The 24910-nt window shown below is 36.8% G+C and overlaps 1 protein-coding gene across 1 annotated transcript; it reads left to right on the top strand.

Annotated features, from left to right (window-relative positions):
• Positions 1-9182: 9182 nt before the first annotated feature.
• Positions 9183-14476, top strand: LOC146643292 (CD209 antigen-like protein A). The gene is made up of 9 exons (XM_085396951.1): positions 9183-9370; positions 9887-9961; positions 11653-11699; positions 11803-11877; positions 12280-12390; positions 13347-13424; positions 13633-13784; positions 13884-14008; positions 14261-14476. Exons 4-9 carry the CDS (start codon positions 11847-11849, stop codon positions 14418-14420), a joined length of 657 nt encoding a protein of 218 aa, XP_085253077.1. The 5' UTR covers positions 9183-9370; positions 9887-9961; positions 11653-11699; positions 11803-11846; the 3' UTR covers positions 14421-14476.
• Positions 14477-24910: the final 10434 nt, after the last annotated feature.

Genomic DNA, 24910 nt, shown 5'->3' on the forward strand with positions numbered 1-24910 from the left:
ACTAAGAAACAAAACACTAAAGGTACTAAGACCAAAAACTATAACTATGACCGAGGTGGAAAAATAAACAGGCTATGACTATGACTCTGGTGAGAATAAACAGACGAACTGACAATGGCATGAAGAAAACAAAAGGCTTAAATACAGACATGAGGTGATCAGGGGAAGTGGCGACACATGGGGGAAAACAGCTGACAGACATAAACCTAATGACAGGACCAGGAGAGGAAAGCTAAATACAATGAACAAAGAACACATGACATTGTCAGAATAAAACAGGAAATGACAACACAACTTAACAGACCTAATACGTGATGAAATAAATAGAAAACCCCAAAACATAGAAAACCCAGGAACAATAACTGCCTAAACTAAAGGCAAATAGGAAATAACACAAACTAATAACATATCAAAAAATACAAAGAAAACTCAGAGTGCTGGGTCGGAGACCCAGCCTGTGACATAGTGTTTCTAAATTTACATTTGAAACTCCCTTACAGAAATGGGAATCTGACAAATAAAATATAATTGTGCTAAAACAGCAACATAACCAGTGAAATCTCTTGTTTTTCTGATCTTGAATTTACAAAATGTATTACCTGAAAAATCATAGGTGTCACTTTATATGTTTATTGGGAAAAACAGTTTCAGTCTGTTAATTTCTCTCTGGTGTTTGAAATATTTCAATGCCAAAATGTATTGTGTAGTTTGTGCAGTGGGAAAAAGTATAATCAAATTGTCAATCTATGGAAACCACATCTATTTAAAAAAGAAAAAACTCAACAGACACAAATGGGGTGGGTGGCTCTTTAGTGACCTTGATGATGCTGAAAGTAATTGGTTTTATAGTTTTAAATGAAACGAAGCTAAAAGTGTTCAAATCAAATCGCATTCCTTTAAATTACAAAACTTTTAAATTTAACAGAAAGTTGTTTTGTATAAATAACTCCATGTTTAATTTACAGAAACAGAACAAATATTTAGAGTCTTAAGTCTCATCTGTCTACCAAAGGAATTATCTGCAATAAGACAAAGAGATTTTTTTCTGTCGTTTCACAAAGCTCAAGTAAAAAATAAATTTTACAGGACAAATGCCTTTCTTTCGACCAATTCTGATGTCAGGATGCCAAAGCTTCAGCATGAGGAGCCGTCTGCAGAACTACATAGAAGATAATAACATTCGTGCAGTGAAAAAACAACAGGAAGGAGCTTCATTCAGATCCGAGTGATCATCAAACACCCACTAATCTGGACAAAAGTGCTTTTCAAAGATTAAAACAGGTATACAGGAGTAAAATATTATCTGTGCATAAATTAAAACAAAACTTGAAAACCAATTCAGTGTTTGAACATTTAGTCCAACAAAGAATAAAGAAGAAAAGGAGGGGCTAATTTAACTTGTGGTTGCCTCAGTCAGCCATGTTATTGTCTGATACACAGTGTGCCATTTCCTGTTTGGTTAATGCAGCTGTATTTGCCACAGCTATCTGGTTTACCGTAAATAAGAGGAAGTGAATGTTTACAATAAAAGTGTAAAATACAGTGTGCATGAACATCAAGGCCAGCTTCATTGTTTTAATTCAGTTGAGCAAAACAACACCTAAAAGAAGACAACCTATAACACAAATGGTCCAGCATCTACATAAAGATAAATATATATCTACTATTAACTGAGTTTACATGGGAATGAATCCCAACCCCTCCTTGTAGATTCTGTTTTATGAGGACTTAAGACCTAATTTATAATTAAAAGATTGCCTTTTTTGTTATAGTTTTCTGTGAAAGGTTTAGACATTTGTATCTTAAACTTACTGGAGTTCAAGATACAAATGTAGAAGGTAAAGTGATTTACTTTTTTTAAATGAAGCAAATCATTGGTTAAATATAATAAATTCAGTCAAAGCTGACTGAATTCACAAAATGTTGTCAGAAAATTACAGTTTTTTGATTGCATTTTTTCAAATATCATACTACACATACTATACAGTCTCCCTGAATGCAACCACAACCTTTTCAAATGTTACTGGTGAATAAAATTAGCACTACAGGCAGAATGAAAACAGAAGCTAGAACGGTACTAAAAATCCCCAGGTAAACTCCAAATTTATAGAACGATCTCCTGGCACGTCCAGACGCTCCACTCAAAGGTGTCCCTCTGCTTCACCTCCCTCAATAACATCTGCCTGTGTCTCCATGGCCACGTCATCGTCATCATCATCATCATCATCATCATGGTTGATTCTTTCTGTCCATTACTGCTGTTTTCATGGCTGCTATGACCATCCATACCGCCAGACCCTCTTATTGGTCTTTGGTGGTTGAAAGGCTCACCCTGATTGGTTAATGGCGGGTTCATTCCATGGCATGACCTCTCCCAGGAGAGGAAAATTAGTAATGGGGGGGGGTCTGGGGGAACATAAACTAATAACAAAATTCACAATAAAAGCATGCAATAACACTAATAGCTATAAAAAATTAAAAGCACAATATAAAAGATAAATGACTCTACTGTCAAAGATTGAAAAAGTCATGCAAAAACAAAAAACAACCTATTCTTCCCCAGGATGACATCACCATGATTGAGCTTATCCTGTATTTTAACAGAGTGAACGTACTACTTTATATTGAAGTGTTTTCTTTAGTATTTTTAGTCTTTAGCTCTTAGTTCCAGCTTCTACTTGCATTAGAGTTTATTTGATCTCTTTATCCTGTGTTAAGTTCACTGATCTTCATTGTTTTTGTTTAGTTCCTTTTTTTATTGGTCTCCCATGCATTGTGTTTAGTTTTATTTCCTGACTGTTGTTCGCCTTTGTTGTGTTCAACTGTGTTTAGTTTCCCTCCTGTTTCTAATTCCTTCATTACGTCATGTGACTTTATAGTCTCAATTTGTCTGTCGTGTTGCATCATACTGTGTTCCTCTCTTTTTTCTCCAGTTCTTTTTTGATTTTCTTTTTTTTAAGTTCTGAACATTGTCTGCCACAACAAAGTCAAAAAAAAATTAACCTCTAGTCTTTTTCAGCAGACTGCATTTTGATGTAATGTAAAGTCGTAAAAACATGAACAGTGATTTGTTGTGACGATATCTTTCATCTCTTAGTTTTACATTTTTGAGAGGCGATAAACCAGATGATTGGGTGGAGGAAATGTTAGAAATATATCCTCCAGTCAGAAAGTGTTAGCTTGATATATCCTGCAAAGTACCCCATAAATCTGTATGTTTCTGAAAGTCAAATATAAAATAAGTTGAGTAGGGAAGGCTACTTTTATAAAGCTAAAGTCACAAACAATTAAAGCTCCCTTTCAAAAATCTCCCAAGCTAGGCGAGTGACTCCAGCAGATCCCAGGAACAACATCTGAGATCTCTGTCAGAGGAGCGCAGTCCTAGGAACAGCTAAGATACTGCGCAGGACCCTCAAGCTCCCAGGCCTCTAGTAGAGGACCTGAGCTTGACAGATAGACCGCCTGCAGGGGTGAGGGGAATTTACAGATATATACATGTGTTTTTTTAAACCATAAACATAAAGTTATGATAAAGTGTAATCCATTAAAATTTAACAGAAAGTTCTTTTAATGTAAACCTGTAAAAAAGGAAGCTGTCACAAGTGTTTCTTCTAAGAAAAGCAATGAGACAGTTTTAAGGCTTATCTGCCCACCAACAGCCAAAGAAATATTTGCAGATAATACCAAAAAATTCTGCTGTTTGCCAAAGTATTAAATGCTAATAAATAATAAAGAATAAAATGGGTGTGTTTGTGATGCAAAACAGCAGGACTGGCTGAGGTCAGGATGTTGAAGCCTCTGCGTTAACAGAGGTACATAGACTGTAAGAATATTCATGTGGTGATAAAGAGGGAGATGCAGTCAAATCTGAAAAACAAAACTGCTTTTTGCAGATTGAAACAGGTATGCAAGGATAAAACAATATTATCTAAACCTAAGTTAAAACAAAACTTTAGACCAGACTAAATGCTTTAACATATGAGTGTATTTGGTAATACTTAGTCCAACAAAGAAGAAACAAACAAGAACAGTGGGGGGTTGACGCTTAGATTTTGTGATAATTTCCTGTGTGGTTTTTTCCGTCAACCACGTTGTTGTCTGATACACAGTTTGCTGTGTTTCCTGTTTGGTTAATGCAGCTGCGGTTCCCACAGCTATCTAATTTACCATAAATTAGAGGAGGAGAATGTTTTCAGTATGACTGTGAATACTGCTTATACAAAAACTAAGGGCGACTGTTTCAACTGTGACTGTGGCATCTAAAGATAAAGGTTTTTTTAAAAATTACATAACTATAACAATGTCAATTAATGTCAAGCCCTCACTTTTAGTGTGCTTTGTTTTATTATTAATTAAGATAACATTTACAAATAAACAGACTGCCTTATTGTTGTTTTTGTTGTTGTAGTTTTAGGAAACACTCAAATAATTTGAATTAAGGTGGAAAATTACATAAGGCAATGCCACAGGTAAGGATAGGAGACTCATATGCTGCAAAGTTGAATTAAACTTGGATTATCAGTACATCTACTCTGATGGCACACAGTTGTTGTTACCATGCCATGCTTGCTGTATCTTGTCAAAAAAATTTGTTACACATTTTTATGTTCTTGCTGAATGACTGATTTAAAGAACTTTGTTGTTTACTCTTTTTTTTTTTTTTTACTTTATTTTAATAGAGAGTGAAATTAACTATGCAACATGATAAAGCCCACATGTTCACAGCTTCCCGAAGTAACCATGATTGAGAATTATACAACATTTGTTTTCTCTTATTATGGTTAAAGAAACATTGATTAAAGTAAAGGTAAATTACATATAGAGCTTTCAGAATAAATGTTACAAAATGCTTCACAATAAAAATGCTAAAACATCAAAACAAAAAGTCAGCCAAAAGTTTAAAAAGATGAGTTTTTACTTTCTTTTTAAAAGAACTCACCCAATCCAGAGATCTCAGGCTCAGTTACTTGTGATGAACCATCTTTTATAGTTGCATTGTTTTCCCTAGCATTTAAAGCTGTCAGTCATCTTAGGGTAAGAGCCTGTGAAAAGAAAACAAAAAGTAAATCCTGAACAACGACCACTGCTTTTTCAGTCACCCTGCTTCTTCCTCTCTGTCTTCCTGGGAGAAAATCCAGATGTGTTGATGTAGCTCAACTGAGCAAAACTATCCCTTGCAGAGAGACAGATGGTTTGAGGCTAAGGTGTTGCTTTACTGTGGACAGCTTTCCAGTGCAGCCAAAACAGAACAGTCTGCAGTAGAGGTTGGGATACTTGTTGGTGTTCCCAGGGCTAAGTTATTTCTTCGCTGATCACTGCCTGCAACTATCTACTTTAAGCAGAGCACTCTCTCTGAAGTCCTTGCTGACTCTGGTGTAGAACAAAGCTAGCTCATCAACTGGGAATCTCCACCAAACTATTAACCACTCATCTTTCAATCTTTGCCCTAAACAGACAACAGCTGGCTACCATTACACATCAGACTGAGCCAATTCATTTCATTATCTATGGAAACCACCCTGAGTACGCAGAGTTCTTTGTTTTTTCTGCACCTCACAAATCTGATCCTAGAAAATCCCTGGCTAGAAGGACACAACCCACATATAAGTTGGTCGGAAGAAAGAACTAAGTTGAAGTTTGTTTTTCCAGTCAAACCGCTTACAATGAGCCCTGCTAACTCAGTCTCTGGGCCTGCTGAATGTGAGTCACCTAATCTTTCTCTGATCCTCAGCAGGACCATGCCCAATAGCTGGCTTTTTGTTGTGTAGAAAGATAAAACTCTTAGACCATGTATTTGACTAAATCAGATCACTAGAGGAACAAGAAGTGAAAAGACGTTTTTGATAAACACGAGGACACTTTGAGTACTTGGTAATATCTTTTGGTCTAACAAATGTGGCTGCAGTATTCTAAGCCTTATTTAATGAGGTCTTCAGAAATTTCCAAGTCTTTCAAATTTCCAGTACAGTACCGTACTGTAAGAAGAAAGTAAACTACACTCGTGCACATTCTGCACATTCTACTCATAGTGATCTGCTAGCAGTTCAACTAGCTTTCGAAGAATCATCCAAATTTGTCATATCTTCAGTCACCTACAACATCTCAATTCCAGGCAACCTAGACTGTAATATTCTTTGGCAAATTCAATGACTTACCGTTCTGGTTCCTGTATTTCTGTAGAGCTGACCTGGGAAAATGAAGATGTCATTCAACAGGCTCAGCAGAATGAACATGATTCCAGAATCAGCTTCACAAACCAACTGTATGTCCTGTCTTCAGTCCACTCACAAGTTATCCACTAGGTCCACACCATCAACTTTACCTGCCATCCAGGAGTAAGCCACATTCTTTCATCCTCAATTGGCAAGGTTATAAAGGAACGCAATCCAGAATGCTCAGTTTGCACAAGAAGTAAGAGCAAATCTCAACCAATCGCAGGCCTGTTACAGCTACTGTGTATACCTAGCTGCCCATGGTCATGCCAATGCGCCAATAATAAATATTCAAATGGGCAAAAACACAAGTCTTTCAAAATGAACTGCTCATTGGTTTCCATTTTAGAAATTGCAGTGTTTAAAGTTTAACTGCATACAACATCTGTCAAAAAACAAAAAACAAAAACTAAACCCTTCGATTGTATGTACATGCTATACTGAAATTATTTTTTTTAAAGAAAACATTTTCTGAAATGCAAAAATATATAAATAATCTAAAGTACAGTCAAAAGTCAAAGTCAAATTAAATAAAATGCATAAGCAACCTAAACTAACTCTGTCTTCTTGGAAGGCTTTCTGATATTGATAGGAGGTTTTTATGCTGCTAAAAAAAAAAAAAAGATGTTATAATGGTGCAGACATTAATTAATATTAATAATAATTCAGTGTCCAACTTAACAGCCTTCAGGTCAGTGGCTCAGAGTTTTAATGGCCCATTTACATTTTTACTGGCTTGTGAAAAAAGCTTTTATTTTTATACTTTAAAATATTAATGCAATTTAATTAATAAAATACTTTATATTATTTTATTATTTCACATTCAATTCAAAACATGTTACAAAACCCTTGAAGTTAATATGGCCTAGTACACCCCATGCCCCCCTTTAGACTCACCCCTGTTTGCTGCAGGTATCACTTCCATGTAAAATAGGACGGCTGCCTCAGCCTTTAGCGAGCTGTATAATTTAACCAGTCTCGTATCAGTTAACAGTTCACCTGCATATTTTAATACAACTTCGGGAGACTTGCTGCAGATTTTTCTCTATATAAAACAAACGGCGGTGGATGGAGCAGCTGCAAAGTTCGCTTTTCTTTGCGTCGGAGTGTGTTGATCAGGCGCTTTGATGGAGGACTCACGCTCGGGTTTTGTCAGTAAAGATTTAAATGATGATTACAGGAACAGCGCTGCTGTTTTGGACGCTAAAAACACGTTTTCTTTCACTCAGCCTGAGCTCAGCGTCTCGGTAAGGGTCCGCCTCTTTGCTCTTCACGGTGTGTAAACAGACTCCGGCTCCACGTTCAGCTGTGCCAGCGTCATCGTTACTGCCATAACTCATCATCGTTGTGTTATCAGTGTTTCTGTTTAAATGTGCAGGCTGTGTGGGCTTGTTGTTGTCAGACTTTTTATTCACACGTTTGCATTGCACGTCTGTTTTTAGTCGCAAATGTGGATGAAGCACTCGTGTTTACATCGTTTAACACATTTGCCGTGCTTTAAAGGAATAATTATTCAAATTATTCGACTAGTCGTTACAGCGCTACTAATGATTAAACGTGTTTTCTAGCTCCATGATATTCCTTTAGACATAGACTCCAGTCTTCGACCCCAGTTTATATTGCAAATAAGGTTTTTCTTGGGGCTTTGGAAGGAAAAGTCAGTCTGGCTTTTGCATTTCACTCAGAGTCTAAGGGTCAAACTCAGAAGGTCAATCAAAAACTTGAGGTGCTTTCTGCTGCGTTGTTTCCACTAATCCTGCTTCCTGAAGTTCACCGCTCCCATGGATAAAGTATGCACACAAAACACTCACTTCATCCGCAACCAGACTACCATCCTTTGAGGCCTTTCTGGATTATCAACCAGCATTATCCCCTGTAATAGAAAGAGAAGTGGCTGTATCTCCATCCAGCATCATGTCTGACGTTGCTGCCATTTTTGTAGACAAACCAAACATCTCCAAACATCTGAGAAGAATTGGAGTTTGGCTGATCAGCTGAAGTCTCCGGCCTCACAGAATAGTTTGGGTCAGAAAGTTTGGAAATTTCTTTCTATGAAACTAGGTCAAAGATTCATTGGCACAAATGACATTGGGAAAATTGACAATCCTGCAGCTGTTCATTTAAGTGGTCTCCTTGTATGAAGATTCATCCCACATTCCATGTTTCCTAGAAAAAAAAACAATAGATTACAGTAACAATCTTTCTATATATAATAGTAAACATTTGGTCCCACTTTTGGTTTGCCCAAGATTACTCAAACAGACCAAGGTACTGACTTTATGTCTGAAGTATTTGATTAGATACTGAAGCTCCTGGCTGTGAAGCATCAAGTCTTTAGTGCATATCATCCAGAAAGCCAGGAGGCACTAGAGTACTTCCACCAAACTCTTAAGACAATGTGGCATACCTACTGCTTTAGAACTGGTACGGAATGGGATGAGGGTGTATTCTCTTGTTTTTTGCAATCAGGGAAACTATTCTGTCATGCATGTTTTAAAACTTAAGGTTCTGTGTGGGAGGATCAGGGTTTTTGTTGATTGTGTTTTTCCTGTTGAGACCTTTATGCAGAGACCAGTGTGCCCAGGAAGAAGGAAGATACTCAGTTTTTGTTTCATGTGAGTAAGTCGACCATTTGGCTCATGAGGATACATACGTCAAACGAGGATAAATATGTTGAAGGATGTTGTGTCCATGTTTAAAGGGAATGTGCACTGATCAGGCATAATGTTATGACCAGACAGGTGGTCAACTGACACATGACAAAATGCATTTAGAAGCAGGAAAAATGGGCAAGATGGCTAGATGACTACATCTCCAAACTGCAGCTCTTGTAGGTTGCATGCTGGTTCCGATACTAAGGTGTCAGAATACAGAGTGCATTGCAGTTTGTTTTGTTTGGATCTGGATAGTCACAGACCAGTCAGGGTACCCATGCTGATCGCTATCCACTTAAAGCACCAACAATGGGTATGTGAGCTTCAAAACTGGACCACAGAGCACTGGAAAAAGGTGAATGATGAACCACATTTTCTTTTACATCAAGTGCATCGCTTACCTGGGGAACATGTGGCACCAGGATTCACTATGGGAAGAATGCAAACCAGCAGAGGCAGTGTGATGCTTTGATCTACTGGGACACCGTGGCTCCCGCCATCCATGTGGGTGTTACTGTGACACATACCACCTACCTAAGTACAGCTGCAGACCATGTACACTCTTTAATGAAACTTCTGTGACTTCTTTCTACAGGATAATGTGCCCTGATATAAAGCCAAAATAGTTCAGCAAAGATTTTAAAAGCACAAAAATGAATTTGAGGTGGACGTGGCCTCCGAATTCCCCAGATCTCAATTTAATCAAGCATTTGTTGGATGTGCTGGACCATTAAGTCCAATGCATGGAGGCTCCGCCTCCCAATTTAGCTGTTGTTACCATCTTGGTGACAGAGACCACAGCAAATTTTCAGGGGTCTAGTGGAGCTCATGCCTTGAGCTTTCACAGCAGTTTGGCAGCAAATGTTAAATAAAATAAAAAATAAGACTGCTATTTAAAATGAAGTGATGATGAAGACTTTTGAGGAATCTCTTTTAAATAATGCAAAGATATTTTTTCTGCTGTTTGTCAAAGCGTAATTTAAACATGAATGTTTACAGAATAAATGTTTTGTGGTGCAGAAACATCTGGATTACCTTCGAAGTCAGGATATTGAAGCTTCTGCAATATGAGCCATCCACAGAGCTTCATACAAGGTACAAACATTAATGTGGTGATAAATCAACAGGAACCTGAAGAAGAGGGAGCTTCATTCAGATTTGAGTAGTCACTTCAACCCCATGTCTGGAAAAAATGCTTTTTGCAAAATTATAAAGTCTGAAAAAGGAAGTATTTGTGGTAAATCAGCAGTAATTGGACATCATAAATCTGTATGTGTCTAAAAGTCAGTTCAAACTGTAAAATAAGTTGAGTAGTGCATTTAAACCTTCCTTCCAAAACTGCTTAATAAAAATAAATAAAATAATTCTGAACAATATTTGTAAATTGTGTATGCAAACTTCCAGAAAAGTCATGGATACAACTGTGAGCTGTAGATGTGCAGTTTGAGAAATTATGGTGAACACTGTGATAATTTTTTCCTGCCCTGAGTCTATTGAAATTAAAGATGTGGCATGTCTAAAATAATAATAATGAAAAACATACATCTATTTAAAAAAAAATAAGGGACAAACGCAGATTAATAAAACATTCAAACCTCCCCCAAAAAGATACACAGATAGCACAGATGAGCAAGTTATTTAAGCAAACCAGCATTTGAGATCTCATCTGTATGAAATCAGACTAACTAAATATGGGACTAGCATAGCTTAGGTGAGCTCAGTGATACTGAAAATAATTTGTTTCATCGTTTTAAATAAAAGAAAATAAAACTGTTACTGAAAAATCCTCATCCTATTACATTTAACAGGAAGTTAATTTATTAGAAAACAGTAAAAACATTTATTTATTAAATTATTTACTAAATAAATGTTTTTTTTAAAGAGACTGTCTACTAGACTTTCATGAAATATCCAAAAAATACCACAGAAGGATGTTTTTCTGCCATTTTTTTTAAAGCTCAAAACATAAATACTTGCAGAATAAATATTTTCATGATATCACATCTGCATGATGAGCCGTCTGCAGAGCTACACATAAGGTATGAATATCAGTGTGGTGTTAAATTAATGCAGGAATAAAACAACACCTGAACCTAAAACTTAAAGCCACATTCAATTTTTCGACATAGCAGTGAATGTGATAATATTTAACCCAAAAAAGAAGAAAGGAAAAAAAAAGGAGGAACCACCTGTTAGATTAGGTGATATTTTCACATTTGGTCTTTATCTATAAAAGGTCTTGTTTCCTGTGGCTGTGGTTCTCACATTTGGTATTGTGAGAAACTGCTATGCGATAATGTGAGAAAAATTGTAATACTTGAAAAACACAACCCTAGTATGACACAAGGGTTAATGTCCTTGCAGCTGCACAACGCTACAGTATGTTAGGAATATATTAAATGTGTGTATAGTGCTAAACAAGAAAGACAGAAACATGTTTTCAACAACAGCCATAAAATGTACTCTTATTGTTAAACATACAGTAACTACTCTCCTGTTTCACTTTATATATTTTCAAGTGAAATTAAATGAAACCATCAGGGGTTAATGATGAGATCACAGGTAACAAAGTTGATGAGAACCAACAGTGATTTTACAGAGTTAGTCAAGACTGACCAACAGCTTTGTTTTGTGTTTCAGTTTTTTTCTTTCTTTATAGAAAAATAAAAGATGGCTGAATACCACTGATACAATTTTGAATTTGTCTTGAAATAGATGAGCTGCGCTGTAGATAGACCCTCCTCCCCATCCTTTAAAGTCACCAGGAAGTTTGTTTTTTTTAACAGAGAGCTGTGAAAGGTGTTGTGCTTCATTTCTTTTTGAAAAGCCTGAGGTGAGGGTCGCAGAGGTGAAGCTTGATGCTTAATTTTCTATAGATATTGAAGGAATTGATTAAATGATTAGCACCAGTTTGCTGTTTTGTTATTGTGATTCAGACACAGGTGGACTAACTCTGAAGTCGGGAGCTTGAAGCCTCAGCATGATGAGCCGTCCACAGAAATACATAGAAGGTAAGAACATTAATGGGGTGGTAAATCAACAGGGAGGAGAAAATCTACACTTTTTATGAACAATGCTGTTTTCATAGAACAACGTGTTCTGAAATTAAACAATACTCTTTTAGGTGAAATATCTTAAGTCTGTATTCTGGGTTTTATCACAGAAAAATATAAAAACCTCATTTATGAAGAAAAAGAATAAGAAAGTCAACCATATTGTTATGTAACATAAACTGTGTCATGTTTCTCATTGGTCTAATCCAGCTCTGATTCTCACCTGTTTAAAAAAAATCATTTTAAACAAGACAAACACAAACACATATCTTTACAGCATTCCTCAACTGCACTACAGTTAGCACTATTTATTAAATGTTTACGTACTTGTGTGTTCACTTTCTGTCTCCTCTGAATCAGGTGAAGCTCTTCACTCCCAACATGCAAAATCAAACAATGCGTTAAAGCTCAGAGTGGCCGTGCTGGTTGTCTGTGTTCTCCTGGTATCGGCTCTCGTGGTAATTTATCTCTGTGAGTTTGTAGTTCTATTCATGTAGCTTTACTGATAAGTGTCTGATCTACTGTAAATTGATTATCAGAATGTTTACTATAAAATTGTGAAGAAAACCTTAACTTGTGACTTTTTAATTAATCTGCATCATATTTAATCCTTTTATTTTAAAATCCAGGCTTCAGGACAAATTTTCCAGAATTTTAATTGAAAAGAAAATAAATTTTAACAGTAATTTAGCTGTTAAAGTCCAGTGAGCTATACAATCACCTGCTTAATCACCTGCATCTTAACCAACACGTGCACTTTATTACAGTTAATTATTTATTTATTTAAGGTTAATAAATCCATAACATTACATAATTTTGAGTTATAACATCATTAATAAATTGGATGTATGGGAAAGTCATTCATAAATGTGTTTTACTCTGAGGTGGAACTATGCATTTTAACACAATGGGGTTTTTTGTAATTCATATGTTAAATATATGTAATTGATTATTTTTATTTGTAACCTATAAATTAAAAATCATAATTAAACTGCAGCTCAGATATTCTTCTTTATGAGTCTTAGTGTGCTGTCACCGTCAGTGGAAGAAGAATATCTGACATTTGTTTTTAAACAAATTAAATATATGACTTTTCAGTATACTACATATATATAACAACTATATTTAATTAGAAATAATCATCATTTTACTATACAGTTCATGAAACAGTTTTTAAATGGTTGTGCTGTGCGTTCAGTTCAGTAGCCATGTTACTCTACTCTCTGTTTATATAGATATATTTTTTACCTGCATGCTACCAAAACCTCCTCAAATGTGATCAAAATTGGGACAAATTTACTGACATAAGAGAAGTTCTAGTAACAAAGATCTTCTCCTTGGCTATAGACTCTGCAACTTAAATGCAAATGAAACCAAAAATGTTACTGACTGATTTGCATTTTTTCTTTTTTGTATTTTTTTATAAGTGTTTGAGCTTTTGAAAACCAGGGAAATGCTCAGAAACCTTGAACTGAAGCAGGTAACTGTAAAAACTGATGTCACAGGTAAGAATATGAGACTCCTGCTTATTGTACTAAACCTTTGTTTGTTTGTGACCTCTGGAATTTAATCACTAACACAAAATATTAGTATTATTAAACTTTGCTCATTGTTTTTTTTTTTCACAACATCCTAAGCAGGAAATATTTTCATACTTACAACCATAAACATGATTTCTTCCACCTGCCTGTCTTTGATGTAATTTCTTCAAAGTTGAACCATATTACAAATGTGAAGATGGCTGGGAGCAACACAGAGGAAAGTGCTATTATTTCTCCACAAGAAAATCATCCTGGGATCAGAGCAAAACTGAATGTAGCACTAAAGGAGGAGGCCTGGTTAAGATAGACAGCAGCGAGGAGCAGGTATTAAACACTGCTGCAGGTTCATGTTCTCACCCTCATGTTTCGTCATCCCAGAACAGAAAGTTTTACAAAATAATTGAATCATTTTTTTTCATTTAGAGTTTCTTGGGGAAAAATGTTCAACAAAAAACGGCGGGATACGACGACCTTTTCTGGATCGGCCTGACAGGCTCAGCAGAAGAGGGCAAATGGTTGTGGGTGGACGGCTCACCACTGAACGAAAGGTTTGATTCAATCCAATTACATTATATTATATATTACATTTCATATAGATAGATAGATAGATAGATAGATAGATAGATAGATAGATAGATAGATATGTATATATATGTATATATTCACAATAACAGTCACCTTAAAGGTGCTTTATAGTGTAAGGAAAAGACACTAAGATATCCAACAATCAGACAATCTATTAGCGACATTTGGGTGACCCCGTTTTACTGTGACTGCTCTTTTTGTTCTTCATCCCTTAGGTTGACATTTTGGAAGGATCAAGAGGCAGATGATTTGAGTGGAGAAGATCCCGATGGAGACGACTGTGTGGGGATGGGGCCAATGTATTGGTTTGATAATTCCTGCAAAGTACCACAAAGAAGTATTTGTGAGAAACCGGCTTTGATTCTGTGTGGTTAAATTTCAGTTCAGGAACAACAGTATGAGCAGACGATATGCTGCAAACATTTAAAGACATCCAGAAATGTTTAATGAAAAAAATACTATATACACTGTTTATAATGAAATACATTTTAATAATTATTCTGTGTCTGATTTTCTTATTCATGTATTATGTGCTAAAAGAGCAACATCACCAGCCTTCTGTCATAATTGTGGTTTGATATTTGACCACTCTTTTATGCAGAATTGGTTGACTTAATGTAAATTGGTTGGTTTCATGGTGGTGGCCTTCAACCTCCCGGCAACAGCAAGGGCCGGTGTTTAAGACGGCTGGGGGTGTCCCCAGCGGACCACTGCCGCAATTTCCAGGGAGATTGGATGGGGTCAGAGGATCTGCCCTTTGCCTACACCAGGCAGCTGCACAACACAGTGGCCAGGTGGCTGCAGCCCGGTCCCACAGAGTGAGAAGCTCGTCTGCTGGATATGGCAGTGCTTGTGGAAGGGCTCCTGGCAGACACCGGAATGGGTCCACTGCCACCATCTGGCCTGGATATCATGGTAAAGCGGGCAGAAGACCACAGAGGATGGGCTGTTGGAGCAGCTGAATCAGAATTTAAAGTCCATGATTCATAAATTCATTCACGAGGACAAACGCAATTGGGATGGCTGGTTAGACCCTCTGCTGTTTGCAATGCGGGAGGTTCCCCAGGCCTCCATGGGATTTTCTCCCTTTGAGTTAATGTTTGGCCAGAAGCAGCAAGGGTTGTAGGACCGAATTAAAGAAACCTGGGAGGAAGGTTTAAGCTCAGCAAAAAATGAGACTCAATACCTTGTGGACATGAGAGCAAAGCCACACACTTTGGGGATGTTGTCACAATAAAATTTGCTGCAGGCCCAAGAATGTCAGCAGCGGCTGTACAACAGAGAGTCTAGACCAGGGGTCTCCAACTCCAGTTCAAGAGAGCTACTGTCCTGCAGCTTTTGGATGCATCCTTGTTACAATACACCTGAATCAAATGAATGGCTTGTTACCAGGCCTTTGCCAAACTTGATGGCATTCCAAAGAGCTAATTCAACCATTTGATTCAGCTTGGTTGGAGTAGGGATGCTTCTAAAAGCTGCAGGACAATAGCTCTCAAGGACTGGAGATGGAGACCCCTGGTCTAAACTGTAGGGTCTGTAGGGCTGTGCCTGTGGAAAATTGTTCAGAGAGAAAATTTTTCAGAGAGAATTGGCTAAAATGCTGAAAATGGGGGTAATAAAAGAGTTACACAGGGCGTGGTGTAGCCCCATAGTTCTTGTGATGAAGAAAAATGGGTCTATACATTTCTATGTCTACTACCGCAAGGTAAATGAGATTTAATGCTTATCCCATTCCCCGGGCCAATAAGCTCATTGACCAGTTAGGCACTGCTATTTTTTTCACAACTCTGGATTTAACCAAGGACTACTGGCAGAGTCCTCTGTCTGTAGAGTCCAAGGGAAAGAAATGAAGCTAATATGGAAAATAAAGCACATTTTTCTACTTCATCAGTACTCTCACTACAATTCTGGATCAAATGAAGGCTTTTCAGTGAGCTTTTAGAAGAACTTGATAATAGTGGATTACAATTTCCAGCCTAGAAGTTAACACATGAAACAAGTTCTCAGCATGGGTGATGGGTTTTACTGTAGGAATTAAAAGTCAAGTTTTAAAGGGCCCATTTTTTCCATGTGTGTGTATATACACAGCAGATATACAGATTTATGTATGTACAAAAATTTTGAAAGTGCTGAAAATGATTTAGGCATGTTTAAATGCACCGTGCTACCACTGAGAGGTTTTTTACCCCATCCTCCCCAGTCATGGAAAGTTAAGGTTTCACCTGCACTGATGAGAAGAACCAGAGTGGTGATTGTGTGCATTGGGTGTCATGCGACCAGTTTCACGTGCACATTCGAATGCACATGTACAAGAGTGTGCACTGATTAATTGATTTCAATTCTGCTTGTTACTAAAAGACCAAAAATATGGTCCCACTAAAATCTGGCTCAGGGTGGGGCTGCGCAGGGCACACAGCAGGCTCTGGTGGTGGCTGATTCTCAGCACAAGAGAGCAGGCATAGTCTCGAACAAAGACGCTGGCAGGTGGCAGCGTTGAGAACTCAGCAGACACCGGGAAACAAGCTGACACAGGAGGCTGGGGTGGCACGGCTGAGCCCCCAGTTGATGCAGGAGGCAGCACTGGTCCACGGCCCTCAGAGTGCCGGGGGTTGGCTGGAGCCTCAAACTAAGTCTCTGTGTAGGCCATTACATAGTTTCAGTCTCTGGCAGAACCAGGTTAGCAGCACTTCCAACAGCCTCAGAAGTGGAGAGCTTGGGAACATAATAAACAGTCTTTGTAAGTGAGTCAAGCAAAGCAAATGTAATGACCTTAAGAGTTGAGAGTTTCTGGGTTAGCAGGCTGGGAAACATCAACAGTCTTTCTTTTCATTTTCTCCAGCTTGGGGAGATAATAAGGAGAAAAGTTGTTGTCACTTACCCCAGAGCAGTATTCTGATGCTCCGGAATGGGCCACAGATGGAGCCACAGATTCTGGTAGAGGTGAGGAAGCGCCGTTTCCTTCTCAAATAAGAAGGAGAGGACACTGGAAGAGCAGTGGAGACACAGGAAGAGGAGGTGGCTGACTTTCAATCTTTCCAATTTGACTTCCATTTTTTCCACTGACTTCCAATCATTCACTATGAAAGACAGGAGGTCATGATCACAGAATATATAAAAGAAAAGATTGGTCTCTTCTTGTCTCTTGTGTTGGACTGAGGCCAGACTGGACACCACAGTGACCCACCATCTCATTCTGCCTTAAAAAGTCGTATTAAACAGTTGAACATGCAGTTTTTGACATAACATCACAGAAGACGTAGTTGTATGCCTCCTTGTCAATTACAGTTGCAGAATAGCGCCACTAGGTGGTGCCATCCTCCTTTTGTTGTGTTAGGCTGAAACAAAAAAGGGTGTACTACTAAGAGAAATTAATAGATACATAAGCTATGCCACTATTTATTTTATTTTATTATTTTCATTATTTATTTATTTTATTTTATTTTTTGATGGGGGTTGATTGAACATTCAGTCAACCCTCAGCAAACAGTCACAGAACATGTTCCCTTGCACTCTCTGCAAGTAGCAAACTTCCCCATAGTACTGGCACTTTTTTTTCCAAGAAGACATTTTATTCAAATCTTCAAGAATGTTTGAAAAATCTTTCAGATAGTTGTAGATTGATGATATGATATCTGTGAGATATAATATTTTGCTTTCTTTGTGACATTTGAGAAGAACTGACAGAATCTGCAGAAAAGAGAAGGTAGTTGTAGATTTATGGCTCACCACTGAACACAAGGTTTAAAGACTGTGAAAATTTACCTAACAAATATTAAATAAGACATATGAAAATACACGGGAACAGTATTTTAGTTAACTTCCCATGGCCCTACAACTGTCTAAACAATAACGGGCCATTAGACCAGCCTCCTTACTCGCCTAAAATGAATACTATAGTGCACCTTCAGGACATTCTGGTTTTGCACATTGGCCAGTATGATCACCCACCCAGTATTCACCATGTGCAATAACATACAGTATCTGCCATGTGGGATCAGATTCCTTAGAGCACAGGTGTCGAAGTCCAGGCCTAGAGGGCCAGTGTCCTGCAGGTTTTAGATGTGTCCTTGATCCAAGACAGCTGATTTAAACGGCTAAATTACCTCCTCAACATGTCTTGAAGTTCTCCAGAAGCCTGTTAATGAACTAATCATTTGATTCAGGTGTGTTGACTTTGGGTGAGATCTAAAACCTGCAGGACGCCGGCCCTCGAGGCCTGGAGTTTGACACCCCTGCCTTAGAGGATCAACAAAGTGGTGACCTCAAGGCCACACAGCGTCCAGGCACTCCTAGCAGTCAAAACTAGACACGCACACTACTGATGTTAAAGGAAGTCGAACTGTGAAACTCCAAACCTCTGATGCCTGCAATGTGTGTGTGTCTTCCATACTCCATTAAATCTTATCAAATATATACAAAAATATTGTTGTGTTTTTAATGGCTCATAGTGTATTCATTTCCAGAGTTGAAGTTACCAACTTTTACAGTTACTATTTCATCTGTTTAGATAGATAGATAGATAGATAGATAGATAGATAGATAGATATAGTGGCATGTAGAGGAATGTTAGCAAAGAAGCTCTACAGAGTTGGGAGCTTGGTGTTCAACCCTAAGCTGGTAGGGGGAGCGTTTTATTAAAACACTTGCTTGTGCTACAATGTGCTTCAAGGGTCAATGACAGCACAACAGAACTCACTTATGGTACTGCATTCTTTCTATAAAACAATAACTGTCAGTGACTTTGCACCGTAGTATAAACACAACATTAAAGCTAACAGTTAAAAGTAACGTAATGTTTGAGTGTGTGAGTGTGTGTTTTTGTGTGTGTCTAAAAATTCTACTACAAAAACTCTAAACTCTAGCTCTAAAATTGTGCATTTATGTGTGTTTACTTCTCTATGGTGTTTCAAATATTATGATATTTAATAAAACAAATATTATATAATAAGATTAAATTTGTTTTAAAAAACAAATGTACATCAGTGAATTTTTTAAAAAGCAAACAGACAGACAGAGATGGAACAGATGGGTGCAGCAAGTCAGCATCATCAAGGTCTTAAATGACCTCAGTGATGCTGAAAACAAAGGAAATCAAAGTTGTTATTCAAGCTGAACTCCCAACCTTTCAAAGTCAACAGGAAGTTATTTTGCAATCAGTGTTTTGCCATATGAGTTTAAAATGTTCTCTATCTAATCAAATTTAGTCCAACAAAGATGAAACACAAAAGAAAGGAGGGGCTACCTCTTTCTGTGCTTATTTAAGATTATGTGATAACTTAACGTGTGGTTAGCTCAGTCAACCATGTTGTTTTCTGATACACAGTGTGTCAGGTTTCCTGTTTTGTTAATGCAGCAGCATTTGACACAACTATCTGATTTACCATAAATAAGAGGAAGAGAATGTTTACAGTAAAATAACTTGGTACTGTGTGCAAACATCATGGCCAACTTATAGTTTCAGTGTTCTGATTAAGTTTAACTGGAAAAAAATGAAGAAAACCTACAAGACAGATGTTTGTTTTCTCAAATATCGGACTTCACGCTGTTTTCCTGCATGCAGCCACAGCCTGCTCAAATGTTTTTGGTTAATACAATACAGTATCAAACATTTTGTCTCTAGTTAAACTCCAAACTCAAACGTTTTTGTGTGACACTTTTCCAAGGTCTGAATTGAACTTGCTGAATGATTGATTATCACTTATTACGCATAGTGGTTACTACAGTGAACAGCTATTCAAAGGCTGTTTTCTTGTATTTGTGTCAGTATCGATGGTATACTTGCACACACCACTACATTGGACACTGATGTGTCACTCCATACCCTGCCACCCACTCCAAAGGTGATGTTATCCATCTAAGTGGACATGTAAAAAATACACTTTTGAAAAGTTTTTTAAAAAATAAAGTTCAAAAATCTTTTTTTTTTTTTCATGCCTAAAGATGAATAAAAATACTTAAGAACAAAATCCTGATTGAGGTCTGATTTCCTGTCTGTTCACCTTTATTGTGTTCAGCTGTGTTTAGTTTCCCTCCTGTTTCCACTTCCCTCATTACCTTGTGTAATTTTGCATTTGTTTGTTGCATGTTACTGTGTTGGTGTCTTTTTTTATCCAGTGCTTTTTTGAATTTTGTTAAGTTTGTGTTCTGAACATTGTCATCCACAATAAAAGCACGTTTTTGGTTAACCCTTTAAAGCCGGTAGGAGCGGGCACACTCTGTTTTGCGTAACTATTTTTAAATCCCGGTAGCTCTGCAACCATGTAAGCTAGTGCAATAATTTTTAACTTATGAGCCTATACTGGTGTTTTTAAAAGTTATGTTTGACTTTCTGACTTTCTGTGTCGTTTCTGGGATGCTTAGGACTCATATTGCACTGCTGGAAATAGTTTATTTTGATGCATATGCTGTTTTTTTGCAAATTTGCATTATAATATTTATTTTCGTTTTTCCTGCAGTATATAAAAATTGGCGTATTTCAAAAATAAAACTATGAAGACACTTATAATAAATTTCTTGTGGTAGGAAACTATTTTGTGTAACTTTTTTGTATTTACAGTTTTGAGGGATAAGCCTCTTAAATTTCTCTAACTAGAAATATATGTTAAAAAAACAAAAACGATTTTAATTTTTTTTGTAGTTTATTGCACTTTTTTGCAATGTATGGAATTACTATGCACTTAATGCAGACATATTATTAAAATTTGGGCTATAATGGTTGTATTGATGTGTAGCAACTTGAAATGCTCCCAAAAATGGCACTGCAGCATGTAAAAATATAATATAAGCTCTGGCGGACTTGGTTAACCCCCAGTCTGTCACTGCAAACTGCATCTGGATCTAATTGTCCTGCATTTTTTGACGAATTAAATTTTACGTTTAATTTTTTGTATCTTCAGATGATTACAAAAAGGAACAGACTTAAAGATACATAAATTAATCTTAATGTAAAGACAGGACTGACAAAAAGTTTGATATGCTCCAGCCACAATGTGTTAGTTCAATAGATCCTGCAAGTAGCTCCTAAAATTATTTGTGAGAAACCAGCAGTGATTGGACATCATCTGTATATGAAAGTCAGTTCAAACTATAAAATATGCTAGCTTATTCGCTGAGCTTAATAAGCAGCTTTCATTTTTTTCTGAAAATAATTAAGAGAAGAGCAAGATTTTATAGTGAGTGTTCAGACTCGAGGCGATACCTGCAGGTAGCACAAAGAGATGTTTTTCTACTGGGTGTCGAAGCATTAAATGTAAATAAATAATAAAGAACTTTTTTTTCTGTTGCAGAAACAGAAGGACAAACTGAAGTCAGAACGTTGATGCTTGGGTGTGACAAGCTGTTCACAGAGGTAAAAGGTAAGAACATTCATGTGGTGATAAAGAGCCATTTCTGAAAAACAAAACTGATATTTATAGGTTAAAACAAGTATGCAAGGATAAAACAATATTATCTGCACATAAATTAAGACCAAACTATCGTACACATACAGTCCTTTAACATATCAGTGTATTTGGTTATATTTGGTTCAACAAAGAAGAAACAAACAAGAAAAGGAGGCGCTAACACTTCAACGTGTGGTTTCTCTTGTGAACTTTGTTGTTGTTTCCTGTTTGCTTAATTTAGCTATGGTTTCCGCAGCTATCTGATTTTCCATAAAGGAGGAACAGTGCATTGTAGTTTGTAGTGATGGGTCGTTCGCGAACGAAATGGCTCTTAGAGCCGGCTCTTTGAAGTGAACGACGCGAGCCGGCTCCTTATCGCGAGCCGTCACGTGGGTTTTTTTTTTTTTTTCTTTCTCTCAGCCTCTCTCTCGCACTTTTTTTCCGCTTCACTCTGCACACGAGCCTTGTGCTTTACGCTGGGCAGAGGGGGGAGGGGCGGTAGTTACACTCAGTAGCACAGGAACAGAGCCAGAGAGAGAGAAAGAGAGGCAGGGACAACAACATTAGAAAGGTATAGTAATCATCCACAACTATTTTCGGTTGCAGATGATAAAGGATTGAGAAAGTTTATTCATGCAGGTCCATATGACAGAGAATATGCATGTTCTTTTAGTTTTCATATTATAATTTATATTTAATTGTGTTGTGGTTTGCAGTGTTTTGTGTTCTTTTCACTTTAAATTTGTGAAAGGAAAAAGCTGAAAATTTAAATAGTTAAAAGTTGAAATGTGAATAGTTGATTTTTGTATTATATGATTTATTTATTACATTTTATGTGGAGTGAATAAATAAAAGTATATTTACGGTGGCCCCTAGAGACAAAGCACATACAAACTTCAAATCACGTACGAACTCTGAAGCATGTACAAACTCCAAAACACGTAAAAACACGTACAAACTCCAAAACACGTAAAAACTCCAAAAACACGTAAAAACACGTACAAACTCCGAAGCACGTAAAAACTCAGAAGCATATAAAAACTCAGAAGCACATAAAAACTCAAAACACGTACAAAAGACAACAGAAGTGCTCCAGGATGCTGGGCGCAGTGTTGAGCCTTTGTTATCTTGTGGCTACACAAGCCAGCAAGTACCAACGACCGGATTTGGTGTGTGGTAATAACAGGTAAATGAACTTTTTTTTAAATTATTTGAATATATATATGAGTGCCTGTGTATAAATATACAAACAATACACACATGCTTTCAATTGTGTAATTTAAGTGATCTAGTAGCTCTGCTTTGGAAGTTCAGTTCATGCTAGAAATGTGTTTTGGAGTTTGTACGTGTTTTGTCTCTAGGGGCCACCGCATATATTTATATATAAACATATATAAATAAAACCACTTGTTTTTACGTTAGTAATTCCTTTTGTGCATAATTTTATATTATTGTTAATAATAAATTAATTAAAGCAACAAAACAACCTGAAGAGCCGGTTCGGAGCCGAAAGAGCCGGCTCTTTTTAGTGAGCCGAACCGAAAGAGCCGGATCTCTAAAAAGAGCCGGAAATCCCATCACTAGTAGTTTGCTGTGTACGGGGCTGCATTGCAACAACTAGTCAGTGTCCCTAAGCGGACCCCTCCTATTGCCACAAGCACAAACAAATGGTTTGTGCATTAGAAGTATTAGAAGAAGGTGGTCTGTCATTTGCTGTTAAATGGATGGCCAGGTGCATGTGCGTCAGGTACCATATTCTCTGATAGCTGTGGCCTCCTTCTGCAAGATAATGGGCCCTGCCACAAAGCAAAAATACTTCAGTAATGGCTTGAGGAGCACAATAACGACTTTGAGGTGTTGACTTGGCCTCCAAATTCCCCAAATCTGATCTCAGTCACTCTCTCTCATAAAAAACTGTAAAATAATCTGAGCAGAGAAGGGAGGATACTTTTACAAAGCTAGTGGCTCAAAGATGCAAAGCTTCCATTCAAAAAGTTTTTAGTAAAAATGTAAAAATAAAAACTAAAATGTATTAAAATAATTGTAACCAATAAAACAATTGTGAACAATAAAAAACAAATGCCAAAAAAGTCATGGCGATTACTCTGAACTGTAAGTGTGCAGTTTGAGAAATTATAGTGAACAATGTACTTTTTACCAGCCTTGAGTCTATTGAAGTTAAGCTTTAGTGTATTTAAAATAATATAAAAATATCCATCAATACAATGTTTTTAAGAGATAAATGCACATTATTAAAATCCCTAGAAATAGATAAACAGATGGCATACATGAGCAAGTTATTTAAGCAAATCAAGATCTGAAATGTTGCCTACATTAAATCACACTAGCAAAAAAATGCACATATATATCAATATATCATAATATTTGAAACACCATAGAGCAAAACTTAAGTGACCTCGATGATACCAAAAATATAAAGTTTCATAGTTTTAAATTAAAGAAAAATAAAACTGTTATTGAAGCACGGGTGCAGATAACATCTAATCCTCACCTTATAAAATTTAATAGGAAATTGTTTCACTAGAAAACAGTGAAAAAAATAATTTACAAATGTTTTTCTGAAAATCCTAAAGAGACATTTAAAGTGAGTCTCGATGTTCATCTGTCTTTCACAAAGATAAGATATGATAAGATAAGGGAAATTTGCTTGGTCACAGCAGAAAGTGGACAGTACAAAGTCAGAACAAAAAAATAGCATAAAAATATGATATCACAGACAGTGTAAAAATAAAATGTTCAAATGTACACTCTAAAGAACGTACAGTACAAAATCTAGGAATATAAATATGGACATCTGTATTGTAAAAATATACACAGATCAATTGCACACAGTAATACTGCACATAAGAGAGAGTAAGCGAGGCTGTATTGGATGTGTGTGTGTGCCACATTTTATGAAGTTTTATGAAAGAGCTATAAATACCACAAAAAGATGATGAACCATCCACAGAGCTACATATAAGGTCTGATATATCAGTGTGGTGCTAAATCAACTCAGGAATAAAACACAAAACTTGAGACACATCAGTATGTATGATAACACTTAAAACAAGAAAGAAAAAAGTTGGAAGAAAAGAAGGAACCAACTGTCATCACTATTAGGTGATATTTTAATGTGTGGTCACTTATTGCAAAATGTCTTGTTTCCTGTGGCTGTGCTTCTCGCATTCGGCGTTGTGAGACACTGCTGTGAGAAAACAGTCAGAGAAACTGTAATTGACAAAAACATTTGACATTCTTGTAGCTGCACAAAGCTGCACTGTGTTAGAAATAAATTAAATGTTTAGCAAGCAAGACAGAAACATGTTTTCAAAAACAGCCATAAAATGTACTCTTATTGTTAAACATACAGTAACTACTCTCCTGTTCCACTTTATATATTTTCAAGTGAAATTAAATGAAACCATCAGGGGTTAATGATGAGATCACAGGTAACAAAGTTGATGAGAACCAACAGTGATT

The sequence above is a fragment of the Rhamphochromis longiceps genome, linkage group LG22 (assembly GCF_057381845.1).
Source record: "Rhamphochromis longiceps isolate RC_006_pf linkage group LG22, R_longiceps_female_GT1.1, whole genome shotgun sequence".
Classification (NCBI taxonomy): Eukaryota; Metazoa; Chordata; class Actinopteri; order Cichliformes; family Cichlidae; genus Rhamphochromis; species Rhamphochromis longiceps.

What these genes read in the sequence shown, in the direction of transcription:
- LOC146643292 (XM_085396951.1), top strand. Translation starts at nt 11,847, where the DNA reads ATGATGAGCCGTCCACAGAAATACATAGAAG. An exon ending in TCCACAGAAATACATAGAAG is followed by an intron (nt 11,878 to 12,279) that starts GTAAGAACATTA and finishes CCTCTGAATCAG; the next exon opens with GTGAAGCTCTTCACTCCCAA. An exon ending in GGCTCACCACTGAACGAAAG is followed by an intron (nt 14,009 to 14,260) that starts GTTTGATTCAAT and finishes TTCATCCCTTAG; the next exon opens with GTTGACATTTTGGAAGGATC.